Source organism: Musca domestica, unplaced genomic scaffold (assembly GCF_030504385.1).
Source record: "Musca domestica strain aabys unplaced genomic scaffold, Musca_domestica.polishedcontigs.V.1.1 8, whole genome shotgun sequence".
Classification (NCBI taxonomy): Eukaryota; Metazoa; Arthropoda; class Insecta; order Diptera; family Muscidae; genus Musca; species Musca domestica.
In genome coordinates this window covers 12,782,659-12,800,771 of record NW_026712409.1, presented here as the reverse complement: position 1 = coordinate 12,800,771, position 18,113 = coordinate 12,782,659, and the positions used below count along the sequence as shown (strand labels likewise).

General features: G+C 34.9%; 1 protein-coding gene across 4 annotated transcripts in view; it reads right to left on the bottom strand.

Annotated features, from left to right (window-relative positions):
* LOC101890051 (polyamine-transporting ATPase 13A3) overlaps nucleotides 1-18,113 on the bottom strand; it is a 55,794-nt gene that overhangs the window by 10,948 nt on the left and 26,733 nt on the right. For 2 of the 4 annotated variants that reach the window (XM_005188353.4, XM_005188354.4), the window contains exon 2: nucleotides 10,352-10,677. The exons of the other annotated variants lie outside the window; for them this stretch is intronic. In XM_005188353.4, coding sequence (XP_005188410.1) covers nucleotides 10,352-10,379 — 28 coding nt within the window. In that variant the 5' untranslated portion in view covers nucleotides 10,380-10,677. The remainder of the gene's footprint in view (nucleotides 1-10,351; nucleotides 10,678-18,113) is intronic. 4 annotated transcript variants of the gene reach the window in all.

Here is an 18,113-nt window from a genome sequence, read left to right as displayed (position 1 = left end):
AGGTCTCTGTGGGCACATGGAATTGAAATGTGGAGATGTTTTTGGAAATGTTTATTATGGGAACTACTGTTCGAAAAGTACACTAATAAATTGAATTAAATTTTGTATTGGGAGAAGGGATAGAGCTTAAACCGAAAAATCAAAATTCCAGCTTTCGAATTCGTCGGGATGTTGATAATTGGTACAACGACGACTCCTAAAGGTAAGGTCACATTGGGCAAATATTTGACGAAAAAGGTGAAATATTTCTTTGTCACAATCTGACAACCAAATATTATTTGACGGTAAATACAAAAACAGCTGATTTTGGAAAACAAAATTATTTCCCGGAAAACAAAAATTTGACCAATGTGTCCATAATGTGAACATATATGTTCAATTATTTTCCTATTTTTTGATCAAACATTTATTTGACGGTGCAAATGTTTTGTAAGGTCAAACAAGGAAAATATCAGTTTAATACATTGGGCAGCATTTTGCTTTAACAACAGGAGCATTTGTAGCATGATGTTTAATGAATAGAAAAACAAACGAATGCAATAAGTGGCTTTGTTTATTTGATATTTTTGAACTAACTGAATTTGAATGTTTAGTAAAACATGTGTATATTTGGTCTGTTTCAGAACTGCCAGAATGTAAGGGGTTTTTACTACGATAACCGATTTTCCCTTTATTATATCGAAGAAAATTGCGAAACTAGTAGATTCTTGCAGGTTCTGGAACAGGATATAGGTAGATGCATCAACGCTTGAAACAATGATATGTCAAAAATTTTGAAATGTTTTGACAAAAATAAGTAGATTTTTCTATGTTTCCCTATACGGCGAAAAATCGGAGGTTGCAATAATATATATTTTTCAACAATTTTTACAAATTTCAATAATATTTCATTCATTATTTTCAATTCCAAAATTGTTTTGACAGTTCATTGTCCCAGCAGCTATGTCGATGTAACTACCTGTATTCTTCTACCATGATACAAAAAAAAATGCAAAATAAAATTGTTCTAACAAGGAATTTATTCAACAACAGCTGGTCTTTTGCTTCCCTTCTCCAAATAAATTATACCCGATACTACATTTCCTTTATATCTCTCTTTCACTCTCTCTGTCTATTTCTCTCGGCCAAATAAACTTATGTTTCCTCAAAGTTTGATCAAACAATTTAATGGGAAAATATATTTTACGAATGTGAACATGTGTCGAACATGTTTTCCCATAGCACTGTTTGACGCTGTTTGGTGACTGCTTGAACAAACAAAACCTGTCAAATATTTGACTGTAATGTGAACATCGAATCAACTCTGTATGAATTTCACATTTGTTCAGTCAAATATGGGAAAACAAATTTCGATCAAATATTTGCCCAGTGTGACCGTACCTTAAGTTTTCGTATATGAATAGATTTTTAAAAAATATTTTTTTTTGAATATTTTCTTCAATGTTATTGTTTTGTTAAAAAAAAACTGCCCCGTTCATATTTAAAAAATGTATTTTTTTTAATGATTCCATATTGATTTTGAAATTTTTCAATAAGCAAACGAGTGTTACACGTGCACATTGTTTCGTTAATTACTTTATTGGAACATTTGTTTCGTATATTTACGCAATATTAAAATCGAGGGAAATACCTTGCTGGTTTCACCTCAATATTGATTTTTTAACACAAAAAAAAAACGAGTCTCAAACAGCTGTGAGAACAACACAATTTACAGAAAACAAAAACAAAAGTGGAGTTCGTGGAAATATTTTATTAAAAAAAAGGTATCAGTCGGTTTTGACCACAGATGTATACCCTCAGTTAATGTCCGATTCTTTAAATATATTTTGACTTCTTTTATTATTATTATTCAAACTGCTGATCCTCTACGGAGTAGGTTCCGAAGGAATGGAAAGATAATGACCCTTTGTAGAAATGGGGACTCATTGTAGGTGAAGTACCAGAAGGAGTTTGCATATATTTATGATCTTCCCAACAAATCTTGTGTTAGCAAAAATGTTTAGGTGTGTGAAATTTGAAGAGAGTTGAATGTTTGATTCGCTTTCTTTGAGCGTTTTGTTTTTAAAAATGGTCCGATCTCTAGCATTTTTATAACAGATCCTGTGTTAATGGAAATATTAAGGTATATCAAGTCTGAATGGAATCGGATGTAAACTTCGCGTTTTATGAGATTCATGGATATTCAAAATTTTGACCCTTTTTGGGGGGGTGGTAACAGAAGGAGTGGACCGATATGTCCCATCTTCACAAAAGATCTTGTGTTAGTAGAAATAATGGGATTTGTTAAATATAAAGAGAACCTGATGCTTATTTCGGATTTTATAATCGTTTTGGTCATTTAAAACTTTGACCCTTTGTGTGGGAGGTACCAGAAGAATTGGTCCGATTCCTACTGTCTTTATAACAGATCTTGTGTTGATGGAAATATTGAGGTGTACCAAGTCTGAATGGAATCGGATGTTATTTTCGCGTTTTATGAGGTTTATGGATGTTTAAAGTTTTGAACCTTTGTGGGGGAGGTACCAGAAGGTGTGGACCGATATATTCCATCTTAATACCAGATATTGGGCTTATAAAAATATTGGGATGTGTGAAATTTTAAGAAAATCGGATCCTTACATAAGAGTTATAATTTTTTTAAAATTTTAACCCTTTGTGGGGATGCGCTTGATGGAGTAGACCTATAGTATCCATTTTTGCGCCTGACCGAGAACTGTCGCAAACATTAGGATTTGCAAAGTTAGAGCAAAATCGGATTATTGCTTCTCTTTCTGGGCAGAAAATGTTATTATTATTATTTTTTTTGAAAATTTCGAACTTTTGTGTGGGAGGTACCAGAAGGAGTAGACCGATATTTTCCATCTTAACACCAGACCTTGGGTTAATAAAAATATTGGGATGTGTAAAATTTGAAGACAGTCGGACTCTTACGTCACGTTATATAAGATTTGTAATTATTCAAAATGTTGACCCTTTGCGGGAGAGGTACTCGATGGAGTGAACCTATACTCTCCATTTTCGCACCTGACCTAGAACTGATGCAAATATTAGGATTTGCAAAGTTTGAGCAAAATCGATATATATTTTCTCTTTATGTGCAGAAAATAAATATTTTGAAAATTTCGATCTTTTGTGGCGGAGGTACCAGTAGGAGTAGACCGATATATTCCATCTTAACACCAGATCTTTGGTTAATAAATATATTGGGATGTGTGAAATTTGAAGACAGTCGGACACTTACATCACATTTTATAAGAGTTGTAATTATTCAAAATTTTGACCTTTAGCGGGGGAGGTACTTGATGAAGTGGTCCTATATTCTCCATTTTCGCACCTGACCTTGAACTGATGCTCTTTCTGATCTTTTCTCTTTCTGTGCAGAAAATATATTTTTTGAAAATTTCGATCTTTTGTGGGGGAGGTATCAGAAGGTGTGGACCAATATTGCTCATCTCCGAACACGATCTAAGTTAGACCAAAAAATATTACGATGTACCAAGTTTGGACCAAATCGAATACTCCCTTCGAAAGTTATCGTGCTCACCAGCCAGCCAGACGGATGGGCATCGCAAGATCGACTCCAAATGTCCTGAAACGGATTTGGTCCAAAGAGACCTAGGGTCTGAAACCGTTATTTTGACTAGGCACGTTTTGACCGTATCAAATTATATACCCTCTCTACCCATATGGCAGAGGGTATACACATTTACTAGAAACGGTTTCCATATGTTTCACTGCCTAAATTTGTTGAATTTTCGGCTGTGTTGTCCCAGATTTTCATCGATTTCAAGGTTATCGGACCCCCTAAAAACAAACAATTGTTACGATTTTCAAATAACTGCTATCGCATGACATTTATTACACGCAGACGACACCATCCGAATGTGATTAGATGATGTTAGATTACGAGTTATATTGTTGCACATAAACGCGTACATGAGTAGATATAAACGCTCGTTAGTACATATAAACGTTGAAAATTACGACGAATCATCATCGTGTCGTATCTTAAAAGCTATTTGCGAGAAAAAATAATGAGATTTATTTGTTATTATTGACACTTAAATCGCCAACTGACAACTGTCAATGCTTGAAAAAAAACCCCTAACCCAAGCGATGAATAGTTCAAAGAACTTGGAAAATAAATTAGATATAGAAAAGGGTAATAGTGAGAACACCACTGCTTACAAAATAGTCATCAAATGCGTAGGGTTTTTCGAATTTATTTTAGTTGAGGTGAAGTGAGGTTAGATTTTTTACCCTCAGCCATATGGCTATCATTTAATACGGCCAAAACGTGCCTTATCAAAATAACGACTTTAGACCCTAGGTCTTTTTGCACCAAATCAGTTTCAGGACATTTGTGCATGTCTGTTTTGCTGGCTGGTGCGCACGATATCTCTCAAAGGGAGCATCCGATTTGATCCAAACTAGGTACATCGTAATATTATTGTCAAACTTATTTCGAGTTCGGAGATGGGCAATATCGGTCCACGAATTCTGGTACACCCCATACAAAATGACAAAATTTTCAAAGAATATAATTTATTGTACAGAAAGAGAGGGGATAATCCGATTTCGCTACAACTTTGCAAACTCCAATATTTGCATTAGTGCTAGGCAAGGTATGAAAATGGACAATATCGGTAAGGTACCTCCCCCACAAAGGTTCAACATTTTTAATAATTATAACTCTTATAAAATATGATGGGAGAGTCCGATTATCTACAATTACACACATCACAATATTTTTAAATAATCCAAGGTCTGGTGTGAAGATGGAATATTTCGGTCCACATCTTCTGGTACCTCCACCACAAAGGGTCAAAGTTTTGAATAACCAAAACGATCATAATATCCGAAATAAGCTCCTGGTTCTCTTTATATTTCACACATCCCATTATTTTTACTTATACGAGATCTGTTGTGAAGATGGCATGAATCATTCCACTTCTTCCGATACCTCCCCCACAAAGGGTCACAATTTTGAATAATTATAACCCTTATAAAATGGGATGTAAGAGTCAAATTGTCTTCAATTTACAAACATCACTATATTTTTATTATCCTAAGGTCTGATGTAAAGATGAAAAATATCGGTCCACACCTTCTGGTACCTCCCCCCACAAAGATAAAAAATTTGAATACCCATGAAGCTCATAAAACGCGAAATTGACATCCGATTCCACTTAGAATTGGTACATTTCAATATTTCCATCAACACAAGATCTGTTATAAAAATGGTAGATATCGGACCATTCCTTCTGGTACCTTCCACACAAAGGGTCAACGTTTTGAATAACCAAAACGATTATAAAATCCGAAATAAGCATCCGATTCTCTTCATATTTCGCACATCACATTATTTCTACCAGCAAAAGATCTGCTGTAAAGATGGGGTATATCCGTCCACTCCTTTTGGTACCTCCCCCACAAAAGGGCAAACATTTTGAATATCCATGAAACTCATAAAAGGCAAATTTAACATCCGATTCCATTCAGACTTGGTACATCTCAATATTTTCATCACGACAAGATCTGTTATTAATATGGTAGAGATCGGACCATTCCTTATGGTACCTCCCATACAAAGGTTCAATGCTTTGAATAACCAAAACGATCATAAAATTCAAAATAAGCCTCCGGTTCTCTTTATTTTTCACACGTCCCATTATTTCTACTAACACAAGATATGCTGCGAAAATGAGATATATCGTTCCACTCCTTTTGGTACCTCCCCCACAAAGGGTCAAAATTTTGAATATCTATAAAGCTCATAAAACGCGAAAATAAAATCCGATTCCATCCAGACTTGATACATCTCAATATTTCTATCAGTACAAGATCTGTTATAAAGATGGAAGATATCGGACCATTCCTTCCGGTACCTCTCCCACAAAGGATCAAAGTTTTGAATAACCAAAACGACTATAAAATCCGAAATAACCATCTGGTTCTCTTCATATTTCGCACATACCATTATTTCTACTAACAAAAGATCTGTTATAATGATGGAACACTTCGGTCGATTCCTTCTGGTACTTCCCCCACAAAGGGTCAAAATTTTGAATATCCCTGAAGCTCAAAAAACGCGAAAATAACATCCGATTCCATTCAGACTTGGTACATCTCAATATTTCCATCAACACAAGATCTGTTATAAAGATGGAAGGGATTAAACCCCTTCTTCTGGTACCTCCCACCATAGGTTTTAAGAGTTTTAAAATGAAAACGCTCAAAGAGAGCGAAATAAGTATCCAACTCTCTTCAAATTTCACATATACAAACATTTTTGCTAACACAAGATCTGGTACCTCACCCACAAAGGGTCACAATTTCCAATGCTTATATCTGTCATGACTCTGTCGAAAAAAACCAACTGATACTATTTTACTTGTTTAATATAATTCTTATCGAAGTCATATCATGTACAATATAGCAATGTTATTTGGTACTAGAGGTACATAGGCCTCCGTCAACTTTGTTGTTAAAAAACGATTCAGAGTTGGATATAGTTCCCAAATAGTGACTCATCTGAAACCATAATACGCATTCAAATAAGGTTCAAAGTTGATATAACATACACATAAATCCCCAAATATATATTTTTTTACGGGAGCTCTACTATATACGCATAGGGATGTAGGGTATCATATAGTCGACCCCGATATAATAAAGGGAAAATCGGTTATTCTTGTAGTTGGGGAACAAATCAAAATATATTTTTCAAACTTTTGCAAACGAGTAAGGCAAATTGAATATACTCCCCCGTCATGTAGTGGAAGTGGTTACAACAATTACGTGTTTTTATTTAACTTCCTTGCCGATGACTCTGACGTTATTATTTCGCTTTGTGTAGGTGGGGGGATATTTTCAATATACCTAGTTAAATATTTGTTTTTGTATCGTATCGTGGTAGTTTAGTATGTAAAATGTGTTCTTCTTTTTTTTAACATTTAAGCTCAAGGCATGCAAACGACGTACCACCTTTACGTCGAACATGCAGTGCATACAAAATTATGTGTTTCATTTTGTGTTGGTGGACAACGTAGCTTTGAATGTGATTTTGTTTTTGGGGAGGTACATATTCGAAATAATGCAGGTCAAGTATCTGTTTATAAACAAAAACAAAAAATAATAATAAAGTCAGCTGAGTTTATTTATAGCGACCTTAAAGGGTTCACGAACTGTCGTTAGTTTTATGAATAAAATAGTTTTATTTTTAGAGTAAGAGAAGAAAAAAATATATTCTAATTAAAAAAATACAACATGAGCAAAGTCGATGTAAATCTTCTTCATTTATAATGTCATAAGGAAATAGAATTATTTGCTACTTATTTATCGACCTTTTAACTCTTGTCCAGATTAAAAATCTAACCTCACTTAACCTCAAATAAAACAGATTAGAAAAAAAAAAACAATTTAAAAATATCAGTAGGTTTTGCCGACAGATTATGCCCTCAGTCAATGTTCGATTTTTTAAATATATTTTGACTTCTGTTTTGATTATTAATTTTTTTGACACCCTATGGAGTAGGTTCCGAAGGAATGGGCCAACATTGTCCATTTCGTATCGGACCTAAATAAATATGATATAAATATTGCGACGTGTAAGGTTTGGACTATAAAGGATACTTCCTTCACTTTATATGAGATATGTGATAATTTTTAGAAAATGTTAAAATATGCGTGAGGAGCCAGATGATATAGTCGAACGAAGTGTTCCATTTTTATATTCTCCACCATAGAATGAAAGGTATATTAACATTGTCATTCCGTTTGTAACTCCTCGAAATACTTATGTCAGACCCAAGAAAGTGTATAAATTCTTGATCAGCGAAAAATTCTAAGTCGATTTAGTGATGTCCGTCTGTCTGTCTGTTGTAATCACGCTATCTTTCGAACGAATTGAGATGGAAGGCTAAAATTTTGCACACATGTTTATTTTTCCAGTAGGCATGTTCAGTTCGTAAATGGGCCATGTAGGTCCACGTTTTCATATAGCCCCCATATAATGGTACCGCCCGATATTTGGTATTTTCATGATTTTAGCGACATTATTCACCGGAATTGTTTCAAATTTGGTATTTGAATTTCGAAATGGAAACTACAGCACAGAAAATTGTCTGTGTGAGAGAAAATTGTCTGTGCAGGTCCACGTTTCGTATAGCCCCCATATAACGGTACCTCCCAATATTAGGTATTTTGATGATTTTAGCGTCATTATTCACCGGTATTGTTTCAAATTTCGTACTGGGAGATCTCAATGGGTACTGTAACCTATGGCAAAAATTTCGTATGCAGGTCCACGACTTCGTATAACCCCCATATAAAGGTTTTCATTTAAGTGGTAGTTTTCGGAATTTTTTTTTAATTTTTTCAAGTTCCATCGAAATGATGGAGGGTATTAAAAGTTCGGTCTGGCCGAACTTAGCTGCTTTTTTATTTGTCATGCTTCATCTAATACATGTACAAATATTGGTATGGCCAAAATTTGAAGGAAATCGAACATTTATATAAAATTTTATGCGAAATCATAAATTTCGATAAATAACATATTCATCTCAGATTTTTGGTTAAGAGAAATATTTGGATATAGCAAGTTGTAAAGAATCGACGACTTGTTTCGCAAGTTTGACAGATATAAGTACTGGAAATTGTGACCCTTTGTGGATGAGGTAGCAAAAATATTTGGATGTGTGAATTTTAAAGAGAGTTGGATGCTTACTTCGCTTTCATTGTGCGTTTTGTTTTTCAACATTTTAAACCCTGTGTGGGGGACGTACCTGAAGAAATGGTCCGATCTGCACCATATTTATAACAGATCTTGTGTTGATGGAAATATTGACGGTTATCTGATGTTAATTTCGTGTTTTTTTATCTTCATGCTCAACATTTTGACTCTTTGTGAGGGAGGTACCAGAAGGAGTGGACCGATATATTGTATCATCACAATATCAGATATTGATATTGTTTGAAGAGAATCGGATGCTTATTTCGGATTTTATGATCGTTTTGGTTATTCAAAACTTTGACCTTGTGTGGGAGAAATGCCAAAAGGAATGGTCCGACATCTACCGTCTTAATAACACCTTTTGTGTTGATAAAAAATATTGGTATGTGCCAAGTCTGAACAGAATCCGATGTTAACGTCGTGTTTTATGAGCTTCATGAATATTGACCCTTTGAGGGGGAGGTACCAGAAGAAACGGGCCGATATATTCCATCTTCACACCTTACCTTGGTGTGTGTAATTTGAAGACATTCGGACACTTACATCACATTTTATAAGAGTTATAATTATTTAAAATGTTGACCTGACCAAGCACTGATGCAAATATGAATATTTGTAGATTTCGAGCAAAATTGAATCATCCTTTCTCTGTCTGCACTAAAATCATTTCTTTCAAAATTTCAAACTTTTGTGGGGGAGGACCGATATTGGCCATCTCCGAACTAAGTTTGTCGATAATATTACGATGTACCATGTTTGGACCAAATCGGATACTCCCTTCGAGAGTTGTCGTGCGCACCAGCCAGCAAGACAGACAGACGGACGGACGGACATCGCTAGATCGAAACAATGTTACAAACAAATACACAAAGACATATTACCCCTTCCACTATGTGGTGTAGGGTATAAATATTGGAAAACTTGTAGATTTTTGCAGGTTCGGGAACAGAGCTTATGTGAACCACAATGTCATACATATTGTTACGAATGCAATTGGTGGATTTAAGTTAATCTTGATAGTTTCCCGTTAATTGCGACTTTATTAAACGCTTCAACGTTATTAATCGTTCTCTCTCACTCACTCGTATTTATGTTAACTGTCTCCTTCCCGTCAATTTGTACATTTAAGTAGTAATCCTTAGCTTTATGGTTATAATTGTGACAACGTTAATCGCTTTCTCTCACTCATTCGTAATATTTCATCTGTGCTACTAACCGTTTTTTCTCTCACTCGTATTTATATTTATTGTCTCCTTTTCATTAATTTTAACATTGGAATTGTAAGCCTTAGCTTTATAATTCTTAGTGTGATGTCATCAATGAGTCTCTTTCACTCACTCGTATTTATAATTACTGTCCACCTTTGTTGTTTACATGTATTCGTTTGTTTGTGTATGTGCTTTGACGAATGGACGTGATTGCTATTTTCGCTATTTAATTTGTATATATAATCTCGAAATGTCCGTGAAAGTAATTCTAATAACAATTCAAGATTATAACTTCAAATCTTCTGCCAAACGTCATTGGGACAGTCATCACCTCTATTTTCATAGATTTAAGATATAATTCTAGATATACGTTATGCAGCAGATGTAAAAAATGCTCATTGCAACCTACCTGGTACCGTAACTTCTCTATCGTTCATTGGTCTGGGGGAATGCAGCAAAATGTGCGGCCGATGAAATTGTCAAAAAATTATTTTCTAACGGCATTTAAAGTTAGTGAACAAAAAAGGTAGCGCCACGGACTTGTCGAGGTTGGATGATTATTAAATTAAATTAACTTTGTTTTTAATATTTTAAATATTAATATTTTTTGTTGTTTTATATTTGAATTATTTTCTATAATTTGCTAATTGATGTGTCATTAATTTATGATGGTGGGGTTGAAATTGTTTTTGTTGTTAACAATTACACGCATACACTTGGCCTTGAAATTGAATTCTAATGGAATGGAAGAATATTTTTTTGTTTAATTTTTTTTTTATAATTTTTAATAGTTTAATAATGAGGCATAATTTGTATTTTCTTGTTTGTCTTCTTGTATTGGTTGTTGTTGTTGCTGCTGGTTTTTTAATGGGAACGCACGCGAATAGTAGTTATCAATGTTTGAGTACAAAGTTGTATTTATTGTTTATTTGTGAATAAAAACATTAATTTATTTTTATTAAAATGCGGGTTTTGAGTGATAATATACAGTGGTGGTGAAAAGCTGCAAAGTAATTGATGTTTTCTTTTAAATTAAATTAATATTACCAAGTCATATTGGCGCCCAAATGCATAGAAAATTCTCAGAATGTGAGGACTGCTGTTTTTATAAAAAAATCCTCAGAGGATAGGGACCAATTTTTTTTATAGAAAAAATCTCCCAAGGATGAGGACCGATTTTTTTTCTATAGAAAAAAATTCCCAAAAGAAGGGGACCGATTTTTTTCTATAGAAAAAAATCCCCAAAAGATGGGGACCGATTTTTTTTCTATAGAAAAAAATCCCCAAAAGATGGGGACCGATTTTTTTTTCTATAGAAAAAAATCCCCAAAAGATGGGGACCGATTTTTTTCTATAGAAAAAAATCCCCAAAAGATGGGGACCGATTTTTTTCTATAGAAAAAAATCCCCAAAAGATGGGGACCGATTTTTTTCTATAGAAAAAATCCCCAAAAGATGGGGACCGATTTTTTTCTATAGAAAAAAATCCCCAAAAGATGGGGACCGATTTTTTTCTATAGAAAAAAATCCCCAAAAGATGGGGACCGATTTTTTTCTATAGAAAAAAATCCCCAAAAGATGGGGACCGATTTTTTTCTATAGAAAAAAATCCCCAAAAGATGGGGACCGATTTTTTTCTATAGAAAAAAATCCCCAAAAGATGGGGACCGATTTTTTTCTATAGAAAAAAATCCCCAAAAGATGGGGACCGATTTTTTTCTATAGAAAAAAATCCCCAAAAGATGGGGACCGATTTTTTTCTATAGAAAAAAATCCCCAAAAGATGGGGACCGATTTTTTTCTATAGAAAAAAATCCCCAAAAGATGGGGACCGATTTTTTTCTATAGAAAAAAATCCCCAAAAGATGGGGACCGATTTTTTTCTATAGAAAAAAATCCCCAAAAGATGGGGACCAAAAGATATCTTTTTTTTTAGTGAAATTCCCATCCGAACCGGGCAATAATTTCCCTCCCTATCAGTATTCCATACAAAAAGTCATGAGGTTATGCCAAAAAAATAATCTTTTGCGATGGACGGACGTACGACCTATATTTTTCTCAAGAAAGTTTATCAATGTCAATAAATATAAACAGCTGATTATGGAGAATAAAAAACAAGCACACACAAGTAAATTTTATACAACAATTGTATTCAGATTTATTTAACAATTCCTGTCAAATCATATAGCACGCAACGACAGAGCTGCAATAAAGATATTTTTTTATCACAGAAAATGCTTTTCAATTAAAACCATTTGTGAATAAAAACACTAAGGCGGGCGATAACATGTTTTATCGATAAATATCAAAGGCGATAATCATTTGTGGCCCCCATAATTCAAATGTCACATTTATAAATGCAATATAAATTACTCCCACATTTTAACCGCCTTTTCTCTATTTACTGTTGGTCTCTCTCTCTCCTCTCCGTGTTATCATAAAATAACTGTGGGAATGAATGAGATGATGCAGAAAAGGGGGAAACTCAAATTATGCTGTTATCTTCTGATAACCGTAATTTGTGTAAACGTCATTAAGTAGTTGATAGGGAAAGAAAATAAAAAAGAAAACAATAAACCCTCATGCTTAAATACATGCATACATACAATGATTTAGATTAGAAGAAACATTAATAACATGAAATCTAATCTTTGGCCAATTCATCAGAAAGTATTCAGCACGAGGCAAAAGGCATATAAAACAAAAAACAGAAAATTTACTCAGAGAGCCAACCGGGCAGCAACAAAATTCATATGCTCATTTTTTGGGGGGCTGAGTGTGTGTGTATGTGCGTTTGTGTGAACAAGAGATTAACTTTGAAAACCGGACCGGATTTGTTTGGTAAATATATTTTCTTTCTAGTTTTTTGCAATATTGTGAGAAAAATACGCAAAAAAAAACCTCAAATAAAAATTTAAATGCATTTCAATAATCACTTAGCACATTTTTTTCAGAGGGGAAGGTAGCCCACCAAAAACAATAACGAAAAACAAACGGTGCACTAATTTATGGTATTTTTTGACAAAGACAAGTTCAATAAACCCCGGCCACAACATTGTGCGTCACGGTGGTTAAACGTACCGTCAACAAGTGGATCAATTTCGAACGGGGTGAAAACTGTTAATTTACATATAACCCTGACTTTGAAATATACATTTTAGTGTACCCTTTTGAATAATTCAGTTAATAGAAAAGCAAATTGTTTATGGCTATGGCTAATAATAAAAAATTAGATGGAGAAATGTCTCGCATTTCAAATTATTGCCAATTATTTATTCAATATATGACTATTTTTTTACATCAATTAAATGTGATATAGTAATAACTTGGACTTAGAACTTAATTACAAGTAACGGCAAGTTAGTAAGACATCTATATTTTGCATGTCAGACGAGATATGTGAGCTCGAGAAAAATTACAGCATTTTTATTTACCAAATGAGTTAAATGGAAAATAATAATACTGCATTCCAATTAAAAAAAATACAAATATTTAGCACCTATAAAAACAGCTCGTTTACTGATTTGTGGGTATGAGAAAAATCAGTTAATAACAGATTTTTGCAAATATGAAATAAGTAACAAGTAAAAAAGCAGCCAAGTTCGGCCGGGCGGCACTTTTAATGCCCTCCACCATTCGGAAGAACTTCAACATTTTCAACAAAAATTCCGTCGCAACATACGCTCAAATGAAAACCTTTATGTGGGGGCTATACGTGCGGGAAAAGTAATTTTTTGTCATAGGCTCTAGTAACGATTCCGAACTTCAAATACGAAATTCGCAACAATTCCGCTGAATAATGTCGCTAATATCATCTAAATTCCGAATAAAGGGAGGTACCATTGTATGGGGGGCTATACTAAGACTTGGACCCGCTTAGACAATTTTCCGTCATAGAAATTTGACGCAATTCCGGTGCATAATGTCGCGAAAATCCAGGAAATACCGAATATCTTGGGGTAGCGTTATATGGGGGCTATACTAAAATGTAGACATATGTAGACAATTCTCTTTCAGGGGGTAAAGTACTCACAGATAACTAATTGTGTAGCATTTCAGACAATGCCATTGAAAAATGTGGCTAAAATCATCAAAATCCCGAATATCGGGAGGTATAGTTATATGAGGGATATACGATATCGTGGACCGATATAGCCGATCCTCGTAATATGCACTCTGTAACAACGATATTTGGGATAATATATCGAATATAGCTCAGAAATGCCTTTGCTAAAGAGATCGGTTCAGATTTGGATATAGCTCTCATATATATATCTTCGTGCGATTTGCCTTCTATTGTGCACCAAACGTGTAATATTAGCCCAAATGGATATAGAAACAAGTATGTCAAATTTAGTTCAGATATAGCTATAACTCCCATATAAAATGTTCATCCGATTTGTTATTTTTTTTTAATTGTTATAAGAAGCTCTACTAAATATGCAAAGGGGTGTAGGGTATCATAAAGTCGGTCCCGTCCGACTTTTAGACTTTCTTTACTGATTTAAGGTTTGATTTTGAAAAAATGTATGTAAGTTCGAAAAGTTCGGAAGGTGGGAAAGGGATAAAATTGGAAATCTAAAATTTAGATTCAGGTCTTTGATCTAAAAACGCTCGTTTATCATTGAAATGGTATTTTAGCCAGAGCGAGTTTCATTTTCTACTCGAATTCGAGCCGGAGTACTTCTACGAGTGGGAGTATAATTCGTTGGAAATCGAGCAGATTCTACTCTCAACTTACACTTTGTCGTTTTATTTGGTTCGTGAGATTTTTTCACTCACAAGTAAAATCGAGCAAAGCGGAACTCTGATTTCAGCTATACACTATCCTCAAAGGGTCTCCCAGCCTTAGCAGTCATAGAAGTCCGCCAACTTGTCTTCTATGCAGTCTGGGCATAGAAAATGTATATCAGCGAGAGTTTAGAAATCGAATGAGGCTCACTCTCTTCTCGACTCCGAGCGGGAGCAATCTACTCAAATGAGAGCGAGTATGCTTTACTTCTTTTTAGTGTGGGAATAAATTTTATTCGAAACGAGCAGATTCTACTGTTACCAAGCGAATATGACTTGCTCCTTTGTAGAGTGGGAATAAATCGAGCGGATTCTATTCTCAATGAAAACTCTTTTACATTGTGTTTTTATTTGGCTCGTGAGTTTTTTTTTTCACTCTCAAGTAAAATGGGGTGAAAAACAGTTCAGATTTTTGATAAATAATACCCTCAAAAGGGTCTGCTAACCTTAGAAGCCATAGCCATTGTCTTCTAGACATTGTAGAGATAGAGAAGTCAATTTAACAAGAGCTTAGAAATTGAGTGAGTTTCACTCTCTTCTCGACTTCGAGCGTAAGCACTCTACTCAAATGAGAGCGAGTATGACTTGCTCCTTCTTAGAGTGGGAATAAAATTTTAGCGAGAGCTTAGAAGTTTAGTGAGTTTCACTCTCTTCTCGACTTCGAGCGGCTGCACTCTACTCAAATGAGAGCGAGTATGACTTGCTCCTTTTTGAGTGGGAATACGATTTATTCGAAATCGAGCAAATCCTGCTTTTACCGAGAACTCTTCTAGTTTTTGTTTTAGAGCAGCCTTGCTCAAAATATATGAATTAGTAGTGGTAAGAGACTCTCTTGTGAAATCAATGGCAAATAATAATCGAGAGAAAATACATGTGCTTTTTCGTTCGAGGCTACTCATAGCTATCTAAAGAGTCATTTTATTTGGTTTGTGAGTATTTTCAACTCGCGAGTATAATCGGGCAATATTATGCCTTCAATATGGCCATATAATACTCTCAAAGGGTCTTCTGGCATAAGAAATCATAGAAGACCCCTTATATTTTTTTCAAGAACATTTTGGTGCTATTGGACGCTATTAAATTCATATGTCTGTTGGCGATGATGATGATGATAAAATTGAACGGCAATTAATCAAAATTCTGGTTGTTGACCGACCGAACGAGACGACCAATGAAACAATCCACCGACCAAGTGATTGGCATGGCATTTTGTGTTTCACACAGAAAATACGTATGAACTTGTTATCGATGAAGTTGTTAATTTGTGGTTGTTGTTGCTGTTGCTTTTCATTTCAAAAACCTTATCAATTGGCAGTAATTCAAATCTGAATTTTCGTTTTTTTTTTTGTGTTCTTGGAGAAGCACCAAACCCATTTATATAGACCACTTGTATACACAAGTACATTAATATACATATAGCTTTGAGATATTGTATACCTCTTTGGGTGATTGTTTTAGATAATACCAAAAGGTATGCACTCAGCGAATTCTTAGCAAGACCGCAACGTGCCGAATAAGTATGAGACAGGCGGGCTATGCTCTCTGTGTGTGGGGAGAGGGGGTACATACAAATTAAAAAAAAAAAAAAAAAAAAAAAACAATGAAATATTGAAACCAAAGACAAGGCAAACACTACGGAAATGCGATACCACCAGCAGCATGTCTAGAATAATTATTCATTTTTAATGATTGGGGGAATTGGTAGTGACAAATAAATGTCCACTATAAATATTCTAGATACCAAGGTGTCTGAGATACAGATGGCGTTCATTTTTTTTTTTTTTGTTTGCTTGATTGAATGATTTACCAAAACAATCTGTGGGAACTTTGAAGATAGATGTTTGTAAGATCCTTTTCTGAGCGATACATTGTCTAACTCCAAAATTAAAATTTACATTTTAATGGAGTAAAATTAATAAATCTCGTTAATTATTTAATTAAAGTAACAAATTTACCTTTCCTTTATAAATCTTATTTTAATGCATTTCACAAGCATCTGGTTTTACATATTTTGAATAATATAATTATTTTTTTTTATCGACAATCATTTTGACATTCTAATCCATTCATTGTTAATCTAAAAACACACATTTCAAAACTTGTTTTATTTGTTTCGCTGATTTGTTTCTTTCTTCTTAGCAAATAATCTTACGAAGAGAAAAAAAAAAACCAGCAGATCATGAAATGCATTTGTAACAAATGTGGCGGCGACTGGTAAAAAGTGATCGTTAGGTGCCTGCAAAACACGTCGATTGATGTCGTAAACCACGGCATGTACACAAATTGTTACAAAATCTCAACTCATTTATTATTTATTACACCTGCAACTCTATGGGTTTCAAGTTGTTACTAATCGAAAAAAAATAAGACTCAAAAAAAACTCTCGGATTTTTTTTTTTTTTTTTGAATTTTTTTTTTTGTTGTTGTAGCAGTAGAACATATGGATGTTTGCATTCTGTTAATCTTCTTCAAGCTCCAGGTTTTAAAATTCGTCTACTTTAACAGGCTTTAGCCAGAGATCTTCTGGAGTGAGTTGGATAGGGCTTTAGCCAGAGATCTTCTGGAGTGAGTTGGCTAAGGCTTTAGCCAGAGTTCTTCTGGAGTGAGTTGGCTAGGTTTGGCCGGCAATTAAAGAGGTGCAGCGTATTGTGCGGGCCTGTATCACACGCCGAGAAGACGTCATGCACATCTTCATCAATTCGTGCCCAATACGAATTGAAACGACTGCACCATCCTGAACGTAATTGCGACAAAACTACCCAGGTTTGTCTAGGCGGCTGGCGTTCTTCAGATGCAATGGATGGGGGGAGGTGTACTCAGAAGACGGCATTCATCCTGTTATTGCTAATAGCAACTGCGACCGCATCGGTATGAATGTCACTCACACCTGGCTGGTGGTATGCTCTTTGGTCAAGAGGTTCTCTCTTAAATCGTTGGACCTCCATCTCTAGATCGTGTATGTCCTTCCTGACACACCTGGGTGGGGGAGTTGTATCCACCATATGATTATTGACATGGCTCTCGCGATAAAACCCAAGCAGGTACTGCAACGAAAGCATATAATTATGCTAAAGTAAGGGAAGGACTTTCGACTCCTCATGTAGATAGTCTACTGGTATCATGAGGAGGCACCCTGTCGCAGTTCTCAAGGACAGCATTCTGGCAGGTCTAGATATTTCACTACGTAGCACTAGTATTCGCAGACCACACTGGAGCCGCATAGCTGACCACAGACCAACCTATGGCGTTATAAGAGGTCAACAAGGTTTCCTTGTCCGCATCCAAAGTGCCGCCGGCTAGCGCCTTAAGGACCTTGTCCCTACTTTTCATTTTGTCGCAGATAGCTGTAGCTTGCGCGGACGACTTGAACATGTTGTCGA